The sequence below is a fragment of the Trachypithecus francoisi genome, unplaced genomic scaffold, assembly GCF_009764315.1.
Source record: "Trachypithecus francoisi isolate TF-2019V2 unplaced genomic scaffold, Tfra_2.0 Lachesis_group10, whole genome shotgun sequence".
Lineage (NCBI taxonomy): Eukaryota > Metazoa > Chordata > Mammalia > Primates > Cercopithecidae > Trachypithecus > Trachypithecus francoisi.
Genome location: NW_022681455.1, coordinates 46477739 through 46496803, shown reverse-complemented (window position 1 = coordinate 46496803; position 19065 = coordinate 46477739). Strand labels below are relative to the sequence as shown.

The following is a 19065-nucleotide window of genomic DNA, read 5'->3' as shown; positions in this document are numbered from 1 at the left end:
AGTGTATTTTATGTGTGGCCCAAGACAATTCTTCTTCTTCAAATGTGGTCCAAGGAGGCCGAAAGATTTGACACCCCTGCTTTTAAGGATGACCTTCCAGTGGTTAGAAATACAGAGCAAGTCATTTGATGGCCCTACCTGCCATTTTATGCAGGTAGAATCTTTTTAAAGTACAGGGCATTAGCAGCCTACAGCTTGACAAGATTCAGACATATAATCATAATGTATTTCCAATTATTTCTTATTTATTTATTTGAAAGTTTATCAATAATAAGTGTCTATTACTAATTAAGGTTTTTTAAAACTAGTAACTTTACTAGAAAATTTTTTCTGATCTCATTCATTTGACCAGTTTTGCTTTCATACTCATTTCTTAAGCTCGGTTTTCTCCCTTGGTCTCTTTCTTGACACATGCTATCCATCAAATAATGATATGCTACATGCTAATTTGCTAATTTAAGACATTCAAATTAAACTTTAAAAGAAAGATTTTCCTTCAAGGATTCATTCAAGGATTAAATCCTCTTGCTTCTGTTTCCATCCCCATTTGGCTTTTGATTCTGTATAAAATTAGATTTTGCTTTTAAGCAACATGCTTCAACACAACATGTACATACATCTGCTATATTAGTTAAGGAAATGATTTCTGTTTTACCAGATACACCCTACAATTTCAAGGACTTACCAGAAGAGAGACTTATTTCCCACTCGTGTAATACCCCATCACAATGTGATAGAAGAGGGGGTTGAAGGAAATAGGAGTGTGCTCCATGGAGTCATTCAAAGATCTAGGATGGTAGAGGCTCTGCCATCTTCAACACTTGGCTTGCAAGGTCAGCTTGAAGAAGAGAAATGAAGATTCTAAAGGAACTTCTTAGGGCTGAAAGTAATAGGAATTGTTTTCTGCTCCCACTCCATTGGCCAGAACTCAATCACAGGATCACACCAGAGCTGGGCCCTGATTGGGAAACAACTTTTCAGAAACAACTCTGTACTATACAGGGGAAGCACAAACCTTTGGTGGATTTTCAGTCATCTCTCTTTATATGCATACATATATCTAAGACTTCATGGCTAAGTCTCTAAATTCCAGCATAAATCTCTAAAATTCTCAAAGCTTGAAGAATTAAGGAGTTGGATAGTGGCATAGGAGATTTCATGGCAAGCACAAAAGACTGTCTTGGTAGTAGAAGTAGCACGTGGAGGTGCAACTAGGCTAGAATATCTCAGAAATAATCTGTCTATGAAAGGAAGCAAAGATGGGATTAGCTTATCTTATCATTCACTCATGCATTATTTCATTCATTTATCAGACATTATCTTGATTAGTTGCTTTATGGCAGGCAATGTGCTAAGTGCTGAGGATACAAGGATAAATAAATTATTTATACCATCCAGTGGGGCAGCAACTATAATGGATTCATGTACATTATGTATGTGAAAGTAATATACACTATTTTAGTGGAGGAGAATGGCTTTCCACTATGGTAACCTAATGAATTCCCAGTGTAGTCTCAGAAACCTATTTTCCTATTGGATTCTAACATTTTCTTTCTTTGTATATATGCAGACCCTAGTTCCAACTTTGCATTCTACTTTCACAGACAGTAATATGATATTTACTTAGTACAAAGATCCCTCAGGCCACAGATTATTTGCAGAATGGATTTAAAAGGGGTGAAATTGAATGCAGAGATGGTCAAGAGGCTGCTGTCATAGCTTTTACTGGTTCTCTCTTCCATTAGGAAGAAAATTTAAAATCCTACCCATAACTCACAAAGTTCTTCAGGTCAAGCCACTGTCTAATACTTTAGCTGCTTCCCCATAGCTTTCCACCCCTGATCCCTAATTCCACATTGGGCAACCCAACAATATCGGGCTACTCACAGTTTCTCACACTTTGACACCTCATTCTATGGCCCAGCTTACATATAAAAGTCACTCTGTGCTTGTCTGCCCATTTAGAAAACTAAAAAACCACTTGCCTCTCAAAATTCAGCAAAATGTGGTTTCCTTACAGAAATCTTCTCTAACTCTCCTTCCCGCACCAAACTTAAATACTTCTCCTGTGTTCCTACTGCATTTTGTATTCATATCATTTATGATGATATAATTTATAGTATATTACATAATACCACATCATATCATATTATATTTTTTCATTTCTTTCTACCAAGACCTCTTTAAAGGAATAGTGACTTGTCATCTTTCTATGGCCCATGCCTAGGTTGATACTGCGAACATAGTATATTCAATAAGTAGTCATTGGATGGGTGGGTGGTGGATGGATGGATGGGTGAACTGATAATGGGTTGATATCATCATGTGAAGAAACCCTCTTTAATCCTTTTTTTTTTTTTCTTTCTTTTTTTTGAGACAGAGTCTCGCTTTGTCGCCCAGGCTGGAGTCCAGTGGCACGAGCTTGGCAACCTCCACCTCCTGGGTTCAAGCAATTCTCCTGCCTCAGCTTCCTGAGTAGCTGGTATTACAGGCATGCACCACCATACCCCGGCTATATTTTTGTATTTTTAGTAGAGATCGGGCTTCACCATGTTGGCTGGAAATGGCCTCGAACTCCTGGCCTCGAATGATCCACCCGCCTTGGCCTCCCAAAGTGCTGGCATTATAGGCCTGAGTCACTGTGCCTGGCCTAACAGCAATGGAAAAGCAGTGAAGGTATTTGAACCAGGGGAGTGGTATGATTCACAGAACTAGTTCACACAAAGCCAAATCTGGTGGTACTGAATAAGAAGGTGGGATCGGCAGGGAAGCAGAGTGAATATGAGGCTAATAACAGACCTTTGTTATTTTTGAGTTGCCCAGCATTCTAATGCACTTTCTATACTGGGGAAATTCACTCCCCATTGCCTATGGTGGGGTTATTACATGCCACAAAGAGGCCATGAAAATTAAAATTATTTAGCCAGGCTTTCTGGCAGTTGGGGTTGGGGTACATGGCTCAGGCTTGACCGATGAGACACCGCACCTGAACTTTGACTCTAGAGGATATGACACAAAGTCACAGGGACAGTTAGTGATCACTTACAGCAGCAGAGGAGCAGTGATGAGGACAGCATTTGGAGGGTTCCAGTGGTGGTATCCTAGCTACACTGGTTTCAGTATCATTTTGGCTCTGGTCTTCTGCATCTTAGACCTTCTTGGTTTCTACCTAGTTTCTGAAGCTGTTTCTCAGGATTCTTGTTAACTCTGTAGGAGCGACCTGCTAATCCCCTCTATATTATTTTTCTGCTACTTAGCCAAAGATATCTCCTATCATTTGCATCCAAGTGCTCTGTCAGGTATAGGAATTGAAACAGTGGTGACACTGGTGGGTGCCTGCCCAGCATCCCTCGACTCCTAACTTAGATTTTTTACTTGCATATCCTTCCATTCCCATGTAACCCGCACTTCAGGGAAAACTGAGAGCACTCCTCATTCTAGGGGTGAGTCTAAGTTGGCTTTTTCACCAGAATGTTAAATCAGCACATTCCCTGGCCCAGCCACAGTCATGTTCAGAAGTGAACAGGTGACCCAAGTGTCCCTGTTGTGGAATAAAATAAAGGCAGAGGGAACTACTGGCATTTGTCCTGGGAATCAGCTTTAGAATAACACTGACCTTCAGAAGACAGAGCTAGAGAGACAGGATCTTGTGATAACTTCACTGAGCCTCTGGCTTAACCAGCCCTGAACCCCAGTCAAGCTATGGACTGCCAATGGAAGAAATCAAAGATGACTAAAGTTACGATGCAAGGTGAGTAGGGGGAAGGTGGTGTCACAATTAAACAGGAAATACAGAAAGAGGATCAGGTTTGGTGAGAAGATTAGATGTTCAGATCCAAATATGGTGCATTTGCTTTTCTAGAAGTATTTTTGCACTTTAAAATCCTTTAAATTCAAATAAAGAGTAAGGCTCATCAAATACTTTCACATGTTTACACCTCAAACTAAAGTCTAGGTATTTTTGAAAGAGTAAAAATAGCTGCATAGAAGGACCACAGTTCACAGATTTCTGTGTTGCTTTTCTCGTGCTGTAGGTTTTAGCATGAGAAGAAAAGCAGTGAAAAGGAATCTGCTTCTAGAGTTTTGACTACTCAGAATTGTAACAGCACTGCAATAATACTCTTCCTTAATTAGTGCCAATAAAAACAAGTGTCTCTTACCATTGTAAGAAGTAATCTCATTTTTTATGCTTCCCCTTGTTCTTTTTCTTTTTTTCTTTTCTGTTAACATAGAGATTAATGATATTAGCTAAAGATTGAAATGAGCAAATGTGTATGTGTATCTCATTGTCATGGATGTATGTCACAAATGTACTCTTGTCACCTGTATAACTAAGCTATTTCAGTTACAGTTACCATGATCTACCCAGGTTGAGAACCTTAGAATCTCCTTTGAACACTTCTCCCTGCGCTTTTTTTTTTTTTTTTTTTTTTTGGTACCTCCAATCTGTTTCTCTCCTCACTTTATTCCCCATCCCCAGATCATTACCATGACAGCCAATTAATTGTTAAACTCTAAACCCTTTATCTCCATGGCATTTCTCATATCCATTCCCTTTCTTATATTACTATTGCATCTCCATAATCCAACCCCCGTTGCCCCTGGCAAGAGTTTTGGAATCACCAACATTTACAATCCTTCCCCACTTCAGTTTAACCTCTTTCACCATTCTTTTCATGAACTTTTGATAGATCCACATATCTTACTGGATGAAATATACCCACTCTTAATCCTGACACTCAAAGTCCTCAGATATGTGGCCATGACCCTCCTTTCCTATCTTCTTATAATGCACCATGCCCTGCTCAGGCTTTCCATTCCGATTAAATGGGCTGTTCACTGGTCTTTAAACACACGCCTATCCTTGCCCACAAGGCTTCAATTCACCTTAGCTCTGTCCAGCATCCACATCACATGCCCTTCTCTTTCCTTGAAGCCTTTCTTGATTTTTTTTCAGTGGATGAGATCTTTCATCTCTTTAAGGAACTTGCCATTGTCCCTGGCACCATCTTCCCCTTGGAGGTAAGACTATGAAACCTTGACCTTTTAGCACCCGCCTCTCTGTCTCTAAAAACCACCCCATCCAGTCTAGTCACTGAGTTCTCTTACATTTCTACAATGTCTCCAGCAGTGCTCATTGCTACTTATAGATTTCAACCAAGAAATTCAGCCAAGTTGATTTCTGTTCTTCTAAAGTTACTTCGAGATGCCTATTTCTTTCCCTCCTACTTTTGCTGCTTTCCAACCCAGTCTTCATATCACCACTGTAATTCTTTCCAAAATGCAGATGTGTTCATCTTCCCTCCTCCAGAATGTTGAAGTTTGTATAGCAGAAATGTTGAGAAGTTAAGAGTTCACACTTTGAAGGCAAGCCATTTAGATATAATCTAGCTCACCCACTGTCCAGCTAGTTATCCTTGGGCAAATTATGTCATCTCTAAATGAGGACTATGGTGAAGTTTAAATACATTAATGCCTATGAATATTTACAGAGTTCCTTCACAAAGTTAGCCCTAAGGAAATGATAGTATGATAGGATGATAAGTTCCAAATTTCAACTGAGATACCATAAATTAATAAATATGACATTCTAAACAGAGGTAGGTTTCACACCAAAATGCAGATTTTCTAAGCAGGTGACCCAAAAACGAGTTAGATAGCACTATATCCTGAAAGGGAGATTAATAAGATAAAGGGAGTGGAGATAAAAAGATCCCTGACAAGGTTGTTTTTGTAGAAATCCATGCTGGGACTCCTGCTTGGACCTCAAGAGGGAGGTTTAGGATGATGCCTGCCGCCTCAACTCAAGACTGTTTGGGAGAAAGAGGAGCATCCTTTCCGTGGAGTCATTTGAAGACCTGAATATCTAGTTCTCCATGATTGACTCCCACTTTATTGTCCTTGGTTATTTAATCTAGGTTTGTCTGTGTTTGTGTGTATTGGACAGGACTCTTTTAGTTGTTAGTGACAGAAACAATACTTGAATTAGATTGAGAAAAAAGAGAGGCATTGACTGGTATAATGTTAGCATATTAAAATAACCAAAGGAAGAGTTGAATAATGAGACCCATGGCAGGACAGGGCATCACTGGGCCTCCAAAGTGACTGAAAATGAGGATTCTGATGCTTCCAGAATTTGATTTCCTTTCTCCATTTTTTCTTTCTGTTTCTGATGAATTTGTCTTAATTCAAAGGCACAAGTGAAAAACACAGCAGCAGTGATCCCAAGCTTTCTGACACCACAGGGGGCTGGTGCTCTCCACCTAGTTTGGATTTGGAAAATCCTCATGAGAAGTCTGGCGGGCCTGGTAAGGGCCTCCTTCAGATACATCCAATATGGGAGGAGAAGGAGAAGTTTCCAGAGAATGCAATGCCCAGAAGACAGGGATGCTGAGCAAACACCCTCTTTGTTTTCATCCCTGTAATTTTTCAAGTGTGTCAGCTTCTTAAACATGGTACTGCCCAGAATGAATGTGCCTGGTTCTGATATTGAGGATGGAAAGGGGAAAATATGTCTTCCTAAATAATGAATTAAGGCAGGGATAAGACTCTTGGACCTGGGGAGGAAGGTACGGCAAAGAAGAAAAGACAGTGACTTCTTAGGAGTGCCACTCAGGGATTAGCTGTACGGTATCTGTGGGGCCTCAGCAGCAGTAAGGTGCTAACTGGGCAGTGGTGGAATGAGCACTGTCTCTGAGTCAGCCTGAGGGCATTGCAGCTGCCACTTAGCATGGACCTTCTGCACAATGGGGAAAATGGGGATTGCACTTTGTGCCCCTCTTCCTCCTTTTTCAGTGTCCCTCTGAATTCTCATGGACCTCTCCTGCCCACACCTCACCATCCCCATTGTCCAGCAACCTGAGTCATCTTCATTTGCCTCAGCCTCCCTTCTTAGGTTCACTTTCCTTTATAGGGACCTAGGTTATAGATTTATTTCTTGTCTGTGTGACAATGTCTGTTCTCCACTGACTTTCCAAGCAAAATAATTCCGTTCATTCATTCATGTATTCATTCATCCAACACACTCACTGAGCTCTCACTGCATAGCAGGCCTTGTTGTTTGGGGGCACTTGGAGATATAGCTGTGGGCAAGCCGCTTCTCACGAAGCTGGCTTTCCATGGAAGGAGATAACTATGCAAATAAATATACAGTATCCATTAGTGGTAAGTGCTTGGAAGAAAAATAATGCAGGCTAAGGAGATAGTGAAAGGAATGCTACTTAGATAGGCTGATCAGGACAGGCCTTTTGAGGAGGCACATTGCAGAGACATGAATGCTGTGGAAGGGTGAACCCTGCCACAATGAAGGGAATAGTGTTCTAGACAGAGGGATGGCCAAACACAAAGGCCCTGAGATGAGAATGTGTTTTTGCATGTGATGGACAGACTCAAGTGAAGTATCATAATGGAAGAAACACAGGCGACTCCTAACCATAGGAACAAACCTTAACACCTTGCTCATAATAAGAGTAATGTAAAGTAGAAAACTCATTGAGATCTCTACTGTGTATTTAGGATATTTTGATTGCTAGTGTCAGAAACAGAATCTGAATTAGCTGGAGAGAAGGTAAGAAGGCATTGATTCGGGTAATGCTGGCTGAGTTCACTTGTAGAAACATGTGCGCCTATAGAAAGAGAAATGCAAATCAAAGCTTCACTGAGATAACCACATCTTACCCACCAGATGGGTAAATGTCGAATGCATTCTGAAACACACACAGTGGAGAAACAAACTTTCTCATAAATTGCTGGTGGGGAAGAAAAATAGTACAATTCCTGTGGAGGAAAATTTGGCAACAGCTAGTGAAGGTATATAGATATTTGCCTTTTAACCCAATGTTTCCACTCTAAAATCTGTCCCAAAGGTGCAGTAACAAAATATGAAAATTCAAAGTGTATGCGTTGCTGCATTATTTAATAGCAAAAGGCTGTAAACAACCCAAATGGGGACTAATAGCAGAAACTTTGGTAAATCCAAATAGTTGAATACTATACAGGTATGAAAAGGAAAGGGCCTATTTCTACATATTACTATGGTGTGATCTCCAGCATCACATTTTATGGTGATTAAGACTGAGACAGAAAAAAGTGTGCAAATTATGCTATCATTTATGGGATAAAGGATGGGAAAATAATATACACATATACTTGTCAGATTTTTTTTAAATGAGAGAAGCTAAACAATAAGGATGTATGAAAGGGAAAGAAAGAATACTGTGATCACAGGGATAGAAACTGGATTTCTTTGTAGATTTGTAGTTTTGATTTTTGAGCCATGGAAATATTTTATATAATTATAGCACCAAATTAAAGAGAAAAGCAATCATTAGGCATCAAAAACAAACGAACCTAACTTAGTATCTAGTTGGTGAAATAATGTGCTGTTCTAAATGACTGTAAGACATAATTTGTACATGCTGTATGGGATATACTCTAAAGACAAAAAGAATGAGAAAAAAATCTTAAACTCTTTCTGGTTGCATTAATATTGTGATTCCAAGGCTGTCATGCCTATAGCATGGGATAAGGCAACTAGCTGATTATGTTGCTGGTAAGAACCAAGATATGTGGTATGAAAGAAAGGGATACAAGTGTAAGACTGATATGTTTCAACAAAATCTCTGTAGTCCTGGATCTGAAATGGAATGATCAATCTGAACTTATGGCTTATGTTATCTTTAAAATGTTTATGTATTGTCTAGCTCTGTCCACTGAAAAGGCTTATAAAGAATACCCAACCCAATACAAAGAGCTCCTCTAAACTTCTAGATTGAAATCTTAAAATATGTTGAAATATTTACCAAATGGAACTGGGGCTCCTTGGAGAAATGCCTGGCTCCTTATCTAAGGCAGGAAATGAACAAGATGAGCCTGGAACATCTTGTCATACCAGAAGGTAAGTGGCCTTTGAAGATTTTTCAAGGGACTCAGGACCCAACCTGATTAGATTCCCACTAGCCAAAGATGGGCAATTTGAGCATTAATAAAATTAAACTACAATGGATTGTAGTTTTATATGTTTAATATGTTTAACCATCACATATGTTTAATTCATGAATTCCCAATACTTTAAAAGTCAAAATAAAAAAAAAAAAATCCCTCAGTGGTCTTTGCAGGGTAATAGGGAAGTAAATCATGAAAACAAAAACAAAACAAAACAAAAAAAACTAGTTAAGCTGAGTGCAGTGTCTCAAGCCTGTAATGCCAGTGACTCTGGAGGCTGAGGCAGGAGGATCACGTGAGGCCAGGAGTTGGAGACCAGCCTGGGCAACATAGCAAGACCCCCCATGCCTCACAGAAATTTTTTAATTAATAAAGGAAAAGAAGCAAGTGTTTATTTTTGCCTTTGTTACAAAAACTGTGGCTCAAAGTAACTAAATAGTAGATAAGAAGTAGTTCCTCTTAATGGAAGTGTTCCGTGAATAAATGAAGGAGGACTATCATCATTGTGCAACTCCTAGTAAATGAATGCACCTAGACATTAAGCATGAAGGAACTAATACCACAAAAGAGAGACAGCCAGACTCTATGTACCCACTGATAGACATACACACAGCACCATCTGGGAAGGAGTCTTGCCAAACCTGAATCCCTTAAGCCTCTGGATCTAAACAACAGAACCTACAGGCAACAGAAAAATCTGTTAACTTACACTATGTGGAACTTCTAAATTTCACTATATGTAAATTCTAAAGGACAAATAACATGGCTTCATCACTACCAACAACAAACTGCAAGGAATTAAAAAAAGAGATGGAGGAGAACTCTAGATTAAAAGAGACACGGTAATATGGATCCCAATTTAAATAAGCAAACTATTAAAGAGGAAAGAAGGAAGAGAAGAGACACCAGGATGTGATTAAGGAGAGGAGGAGAAAGGATGGGAAGTGAGAGGTCATCGTAGTACAGCTGGAGAAATTTGAACCCTGGCAGGACGTTTGGTGATACTAAGGAATTATTCTTGCTTTTTGGATTGTGTGATGATATGTGTTGCGATTTCAAAATAGGAATCCTTTGTCTTTTAGAGATATATACTGAAATATTTATAAATGAAATGATATGATGCCAGGCAGCTGCTTCAAAATAATCTGGAGTGAGTATGGAAGTGGGTGAAGACATGGAGCTGTGGTTTTCAGGCTTGAGCTTGCATCAGAATCACCTGGAGGGCTTATTAAAATACAGATACTGGTCTTCCCTCCCGAGTGTCTGATTCAGTCTTGGGTGGGGCCCAAGAATCTGCCTTTCTAATAAGCTCACAAGTGATGTTGATGCTGTTGGTCTGGGGACCACACTGGGAGAGTGACTAGTGGAGAGGAAGCAAGATTGGCCCCGTCTTAATTATTCTTGCACCTGGGTGGTGGATACGTGAAGGCTCATTATTACATTCTCTCTTCTGCTGAATATATTTGAAATTCTCTATAATAAACATTTAAAAAACAGGTGATCCAGAAGGGTGTATAGAAGGAGCAGAGCCTTTGACAACCCATAGCTGTAATGGGAACTTCTGTGCTCATTAGCAAAACAGGTTTGGCTGCTGCTACCACAGCTTCCTCTGGGACTGGAAGGTGTGCATCTTCTCCTGCTGAGGTGGAGGTGAGTGTATCAGCTCAGCTGTCCATCCTTTTAGAGAATTGCCTGGACTGAAGGGAGGGCAATGGCCTCTGTCCAAGGGGTCTGTGCATAGTGCATCCTTTCCTCAGTGTGATCAGTCATTGCAAGAGCAGAGATTTGGATGAATCCCAAGGTTTCCTGGCCACTTCAGCTGGAAAGGACACTCCTGAACAGAGCTGTGCCAGGACTCAGCTCTCAGAGATGAGAGGTTATTGCCAAACTCACCATGCCCTTGCATCCCCCTGCAAAAACCTCCCTGCAACTCCTAGCTGTAGGAGGCGCCTCTATTGGTTTGAGCCTCTCTACTTGCCTTTTTAGATTCATTTGTGTATTTATCCATTCATCCTTCAGATGTTTATTAGAGTACCTCCTACGTCTCAGGCATCCTTCTAGCCCCTGGGAATGCAGCAGGGAACAGAATAGGCAAAAATCTCTGCTTTTATGGAGATTAAATTCTAGTTGTGGGGACAAGCAGTAGACACATAAAGAAATAGATGAACAGAACAATTTCAGGTAGTAAAAAGTGCAGTGAAGAAAGCTAAAATAAAGATGCCAGGATAGTGATTGACTCTGTGTGTGTGTATACATGTGCACACATTTTTTAAATTTTAGCTGATTGGAGAATACTTTTCCAAAGAGATGTGATCTGAGCGGAGATCTAGATGATACGAAGGAGCAAGACTTGAAAAGATCTGAATATTTTCAGAGAGGGAATAGCAAGTACAAAGGGCCTGAGATGGGAATGAACTTGGAATTTCTTTCTTTCTTTCTTTCTCTTTCTTTCTTTCTTTCTTTCTTTCTTTCTTTCTTTTTCTTTCTTTCTTTCTTTCTCTTTCTTTCTTTCATTCTTTCTTCTTTCTTTCTCTTTATTTCTTTCTTTCTTTCCTTCTTTCCTTCTTTCTTTCCTTCCTTCTTTCCTTCCTTCTTTCCTTCTTTCCTTCCTTCCTTCCTTCTTTCTTTCCTTCTTTCTCTCTTTCTCTCTTTCTTTCTTTATTTCCTTCTTTCTCTCTTTCTTTCTTTCCTTCTCTCTCTCTCTTTCTCTCTCTCTCCTTTCTTTCTCTTTTCTTTTCTTTTCTTTCCACCAATAAGGCCAATGGGGCTGGAACAAGAAGGGTGAAGAAACATGAGAATGATATGAGATGAGGTGGGAGAATAATCCGAGTCTAGTGTTTACAAGGCCTTGTAGCCACTGGCCAAAGTACATCTATATTCCAGGCACTTCCAAGGTTGCAAGTCAGCCCCTAGCTATAAAAAACACATTCTCGGCCAGGCACAGTGGTTCACGCCTGTAATCCCAGCATTTTGGGAGGCCAGGGCAGGCGGATTATGAGGTCAAGAAATCAAGACCATCCTAGCCAACATGGTGAAACCCCGTCTCTTCTAAAAATACAAAAATTAGCTGAGCGTGGTGGCCTGTGCCGGTAGTCCCAGCTACTAGGGAGGCTGAGGCAGGAGAATCATTTGAACCCAGGAGGTGATGGTTGCAGTGAGCTGAGATCGCGCCACTGCACTCGAGCCTGGTGACAGAATGAGACTCTATCTCAAAAAAAAAAAAAAAAAAAACAGTCTCTCTAGAGAAACAGGACACTTATTATAACAGGGGAGCCCCTTGGGCTCTCTAGCCAACAGGAAAATGACCATATTGTATAGACAATTGACTACTAAAAACCCAATACTTTGGGTGTTTAAAACCCACTAATTTTAGTTCAGAGTTACTGGAAAGTTCCTTTGACCCAGAAATCATCTGCTCTTGATGCCTAGAACTCTGCCCTAAAAACACTGTTTACCCAACTTAAGACTCTGTCTCCTATTAAAATATGGATTCCTCTGGGAGGGGTAATACTATGGGTTATCAGTCATTTAATACTTATACAGATGAGTTGGCAGCTGTCCTTGAAAAGATATTGTAAAAGAGGAAAGCATAAAGTTAGTGGGTGCTTGGATAGCAGGAAGGAATCTGCAGGGAGAATCAAATTAGAAAGGGAAAGCTGAGGATACATCAGAAAAAAAACTGCCTATTTTACAACTTCAAGTAGGGCTTTGCTTCCTGGATAATGTCCTCTGGCCAGGGCACGTCACAGCAACGTGTATCTTTTATAGCTCTTTCCTAAACATAAAGTGTGGAATAATTCATATAGCCCCTTATGTAAACACAGCAATGATTAGAATGTGTTGCTTCTACTTTGTTGTTGTTTCTTCATGGGCTCTGGGCACACGTGGACTTTGCCTCTGTGGATGAACTGTCACTGATATGGCATAACGTTTTCATGAGTATGAAACAGTGATGTGCTGGAACAGCCCGTGTGAGCAGATTACACGCATGTCTTCCCAACTTTGTATTCAGTTTGACTTCACACTGACTGCCTGAAATCAGCCATGATGAGCATATTTACGCCATAGAAATTGACGAATGCTAAAAATCGAAATGTTTCTTTTCAGAGAGCTGATTGTTAAGCATTTACCAGTATGCTGTGAAATGTAAAAAATAAATTTTAGATATGCCATGGCATATGAAAAAATATTCATTTCTTTGTTTTGCCTCTTGAACAGATGCCAATTATATTCAAAATCATATTTGCCTTTGTATTACTTTACATTTTAGCTACATTTGTACAGGTAGGTACCCCATTTACCTTTTCAAAAGCTACTTCATATTGGTACTTCATATTGGCCAGGTTTTGCATCATCTGGCTCTGACTGCCTTGTATACTTCAGGCCCCAGCCAGATTTAACCCTGAGCGAGTTTTGCATCCTAATGCCTTATTCTTTCCTTTGGACATTTCTAGTCTGTTTTTCCCTAGCTGAAGGGCTCCCCTCGCTTATTCTCTGTCTGCCAGTGTCTTTCCCATGTTTCAAAGTCAGAGCAGAAATTTCCTTCCCCTCTTTGATGCTCACCTGCCATCCTAACATGGGATCCAGCATTCAGCATTCATTGCTCTTTCTCCAGTGCTCCCACTGAACACTTCCTATACCTCTTCAGCCATCACCATCCCTGCCTTTTGAAATGTTAGTCTGCATGTCTTATCTCCTCCCCTGGATTTTAAGCCCATTGATGATAGTGACATTTGCTTTTCCATCATTTTATCCTTGAGAGTATCAGATGCAGAGCTTTGCATAGTCATTACTCGATATTAGTTGGATTATATGCATATATTATTTAATATTTCCCACAGTGTCCTGGACAGCAAAATAAATGTCATTGGAACAAATACACAAAGACACACACACACACACACACACACACACACACAGTTTCATCAGTCTAAATATCTATATTTGTGGCCTGATTATCTTTAGCATAGAAAATGCCTTGTTGAAGGGGAATATTGGACTGAAGTGTAGACCAATGAGGACAAATGAGAAAGCTTCTACTCTCAGTCTGAAATGTCACCTTTCTCATCTGCATGTAAAATTGGGAGGCTTTTGTCCGGTCATGTGTTAGAAAACTACCAATCTGTTATAAATCAGGGTGTTCCAGTGGCCACTGAAGATCCAGCTGAACTCTTAAGGATAGATGCTGCTACCATGTTAGTGAGATCTATTGGGACTTGTGTAACAAATGATAAAGTAAAAAACAATTGGAGATTTTTTCTTTGGTCACTCATGTGAAAGGAGGCTATTCCTGTTTGATTGATTGATTTATTAAACAAGTATCATCTTCTTGTGCCAGGCAGTCTGTGAAACGCTCGAGATATAAAGGTAAATTATCTGTGGCCTTGCCCATCAGGGATTTATAATCAGGAAAAGAGCCTGAGAAAGCAAAAGGATGTGTTCAAAGTCTCAGGTGAAGTCAAGCCCCGAGGATCTGACAGGTTCTGAGCCATATCAGTGAGTTTGCCCATTAGAACCCGCCATCTGTCCTCGTGTGAAACATTTGCTGTAACTCCTTTCCATGAACTGCTTTTGGTTTGAATGACCTTGGAGACAGCCTGAAATCCCGAGCTTGGAAGGGTGCTTTTAGCGTTACTGGTCTGCACTTACGGTCTTCAAATAGAATTTCCACAAACCTGTAATTATCTCCTCTTAGCATGCTCCCTAAATGACAGACGACCAGCTCTTTAGTCACTCCAAGAACGGATTTCTATTCAGCCCATGCCCGGGATGCATTAGGATGCCCAGAACATGTGTGGCTGCTCCGAGTGGCACAGAGCAATTAACAGAAGCCAGGCAATTTGCAAAATGCCTCAACTTCCTGCTCATCTCGAAGGCAGAAAATTGTCAAACCTTAACCTCAGGAGGCTCATCTGCAGAATTACACCTCCCCCACCTCAAAGAAGAAACTCTGGTGTCAGATTACCCCCACCCTCCTGCTTTTTGCAAACATAAGCACTCGGCTGCAACAACAGCTATGACTCAGTTCCTAGCTAACACTGCCTGAATTGATTTAGTCTGAGTTCAGATTTAGCACATAATCATGTTCAATTTGCTCCACTGCACTGCCTAGAGATAAAAGGCTTGGAGAAAAAAAAATAGCTTCAGCTTGTGTCAGTCTTTGTGGTGATGTCATTGCCATGAGCGAGCCGGGCCGTTCGTTACTCTGCTGTGCTGCCTCAGACGCGGAGGGCTGCGTGCAGTGGGAGCGGGCTCCAGGAGCCCGAGCCTCCAGCCATCCCCAGAGGAAGGCAGCACCGGGGCCTGGCCACAGCAATATACATCTGGAGGCTCTTCCCTTCACTCCCAACTCTGAGGTTGCCTAACTCTTTATTAAAAATTCAGAAGGGGGAATGCCAGCCCCTAGCATGGACTGTGATGTTTCCACTCTGGTTGCCTGTGTGGTGGATGTCGAGGTCTTTACCAATCAGGAGGTTAAGGTATGCACCTGCAATCTTATTTTTCATTGTTGCTGTTACTGACGCTGCTTGGCAGAGCCTTTTAGCATGAGGAAATAAGACTTTGGTTAATAGTTTTCAGCTCACAGTCTGCGCTAGAAATGCATGTGGTAAGTGCATGGCTACATTAAGTAGAATAAGTTGGAAGAGGGACCAGCATATTATTTTTAAATGTGAAAAGGTCTGCCATTATATGTTTCTTCTTGTCTTTTTTATTAGGTGATCCCTGGTCAGTCCTTTCTGAGTAGACACATTTTCATATTCCCATATCGTATCTTTGTCAATAAGGAGAATTTTCCAGCCCTCAATGTCAAGAGGGATTTTGAATCAATGATTACATGAAGAAAGCACACATAATAAACCCAGCATCCAGGCCAGCCTGACAGTGGGGCAATAACCCTTTCTGGCATGTCACTTAAATATCCTGTGATGTGGTCTTCAAATTAAACAATAGCTTTTCTACAGATGGCAGTTTCAGTCCCCAGCTTTCTGGAAATCAAAGTTGGAGAGCAGCTGCCTAAATTTTCTTTGTCAGGCAAAGAAAGCAAGTCATTTTCCTTGAACAGTTGTTCATAAAGAAAGTTTAGGCATAAATATTTTGCATCTTAAGGCTTAGTATACATGCTGGTCCTCACTGATTGCCGGCAGCCGTTGTTGACTTGTCATATGTAATTGTCCTCTGATGATATTCATTCTCTTTTATTTTCCATTTGGCTTTATATTATGAAAAGATTACAGGCTTGTAAAATGGAAATGTTTATTTTTTCTCTCATATTTAATAGAAGAACTAGCTGAAGCTTCTTATTTAAGCAGTTCACACACAGAGAAGGTCAGTTGTTCATGGTGTGGTGGGAGGAATAAAAGGGGAATTACATGGCATAATCATTTACCATCCTTGCTTTAGTCTTAACTTAAAGAAAAACCCTGAATTCTTTATTGTTGGGTGTGCAAGTGACACCCTGGTGCTTTACAGGTGAGGATTTATGTGTTCTTGGCATAACATGGCTATGTCATTCAAGATTGCAGCTTTAACAATCTTTTGAAATAGATTTGATAATCTGGCTTCTTGTTCTTGCATATTTTAAACATGTAGCCCTGTATTTACCAATTTTTGTGCCAGTGCCATGGAAGTGTCCACCGCCTGTCATATGAAGGTTCAGAAAATAAGGATATAAAGGTTTGGCACTGCCTGTGATTGCACTGAGAATGGAAACATGCATGCAGTGACCCACAGTCCTGCCAGCCATACTTCCATAGCACTTGAGAAGGGAGAGCAGTCATCAGACCCCTCCAGTTTAAAGCCAACTTCAAGTCTAGTGTGGGTAATCAGATAAAGAGACATCTTCCAGTAACCACTGGAACATAATTCCATCTATGGAGAATAAAACTTCACAGGACCCTTCTGTCCTCAACGGTTATCTGTTGTTTACACACTTGCCCTGAGAATGTCATAAGATATTCTCAACTTTTTTGGTTTCAGAAAAGATAGTGAGAAAATATTTATTGGAGATCCGCAACATGCCAGGCATTGTGCTTATATAGGAAAAAGTTTAAAATATGCTTGTATGGCATATGTGTCTATGATATAGATATAAAAATAACCAATTTCCCAAGGTTTCTTAAAGACAAAGAATATTTTGTGGAATTAAGAGGACACAAAGTTGTTACAGCTGTTTGTATGTGAGTGGGTGGAGTGGTTTTATGGAAAAAATGGTATTTAAAGATGAGTAGATTTTATACAGAAAGAGAGAAGGCACAGCATTTTGCAGTCTAGTGAGTCGATCCTTTTGACTGCAGTAGGTTCTCTATGAGAGATTAGAGGGAAATGGGAAAGGAGGTGAGTCAGGGCTAGATGGTGAATAGCTGATGCTGTTCTTCATAAATTTATGGGGTTTTTCGAGGAAGACTCTCAGCAGAAATATGTGCTACATGTCCTTGCTGCCATTAACTCTGAATCATGATGGGCTTTTTTTCTTTTTTAGAGTATCTAATCTTTATGTGCCTTAGTCTTCTCATATAATGTGAGAATAGTAGTGATTTTTACCTTATTAGCTTAGGGACAAGAGAATTATACATGTAGAATAATTAACACAGTGCCTGAGTCATATTTAGCACTCAATAAATGTTGGCTATTGCTATCATCGTCATTGTCATCTTTGTAGGCACTCTCTGAAAGTGATAGGTTACTTTTACCAGTTTATCGGAATGTTGTAAATCCAGCTAAGTTTACAATGACAGTCTAGCACACAGAAAATGCTTTCCCTCCCACCCCACTCCCAATATACACACTCTAGCCACCTAGAAAACATGGCTTTCCATTTTTGATATTTAATCATCTAATGTTAGGCAGTAACATTATTAAAAACAAAGATCTACTTTGTGCTTATTAAAAAGGGGGAAAATGAACAAATTAAGGTGGGCCAAATGTTATGTATTAAGAAAACCTGTGCTCCTTCTTCAAAACTGACCATTAGTCTTATCACGAAGAAAGGTTCAAATGTAAAATTCTAGGCACCAAACAAAGCTTCCCCAAAGGTATCCGTCTTCTTCGTTCATTACTAATAACTGGTGGAGCCAAGAGTTCCTTCTTCAATGTCTTTAAGGTTTATTGTCAGAGAAAAGGGAGGCACATGGAAAGGGTCTGTCTCACCTGCTTACATCCATCTTGCTTAACCTCGGGCTTGTTTGTTTGTTTAATAGGCATCCCTACTTTCTACATGTAGCCCCCATGGACAAGCAGCCATACTAGGGGGATGCAACCAGCAGGTCTCCTTCATAAGTACAGGGGTTTATTTGAAATAGTTAGAAGCATTTACAAATCCAGTTTCCCATAGTGACATAGAAAGCCTCATCCTCCACGGTGGCTCTCAACTGATTGCATTAGAGGCCCCTCTGACTCCAGTTTCCTAAATTTCATCAAAGCTGCTCAAGCAATAGTACTAAAAAGAGGAAGAAATCAGACAAATGGAATTCTGCCATGTTTGGCTGTCTCTGGAAATTCCATTGGTGGTGCTGTGAACTTAGCTGTCTGTTCTGCAGCATGAGAGTTCTCAGAAAGGTCTAGAAGTTGGGAGCCCTCAATAGAAAATGCTAGAGGGAACTGCAGAATTTCTGTGTGTGTGAATGTGCCGGGTTGATTATCTCTGATATTCTCATATTTCTAAAAATAGTCTTACCACTCCACAAAGAACCAAACTCTTGGGAAAATGAAAGAGATCCAAGAGATTGGTAATGAAATTTACATTTCACTTTAGTCCAGTGGTTCTTAAACCTGATTGCACGTTGGTATCCCCTGGAGAGCTTTTAAAAATATTAATGTGCCCAGGCCCTACACCCAGAACTTTTACTGACTGGTCTGAATGGAGCCCAGTCATAGGTAATCATATAAAGCCAGCGTCTTGTCTCTTTTAGGCACAAGTAGGTACAGGTGAGGTCAGCCAAGAACTGTCTAGAGTAAGCTCTGCTTAAGCACTTGGATCCTTATCTCCCCAGCTAACACTTGATGTATGCAGTTTTAAAAGCAATATCTCTGAGCTGTCAGAAATGTTGAGGCTCACCCAACACTTCAGTTCTCACACCTGCAGTTCCTTCACCTGATTCTGAGCCAACAGCAAATGCTCTTCTT

The 19065-nt window shown here is 40.4% G+C and overlaps 1 protein-coding gene across 3 annotated transcripts in view; it reads left to right on the top strand.

Moving 5' to 3' along the window:
• Positions 1–19065, top strand: part of RCAN2 (regulator of calcineurin 2) — a 259974-nt gene that overhangs the window by 147972 nt on the left and 92937 nt on the right. Inside the window, exon 1 of one of the 3 annotated variants that reach the window (XM_033217381.1) lies at positions 15004–15422. The exons of the other annotated variants lie outside the window; for them this stretch is intronic. Within the exon in view, the coding sequence (XP_033073272.1) occupies positions 15336–15422 (87 nt within the window). The 5' untranslated portion in view covers positions 15004–15335. Of the gene's footprint in view, positions 1–15003; positions 15423–19065 lie in introns of those variants that run through there. 3 annotated transcript variants of the gene reach the window in all.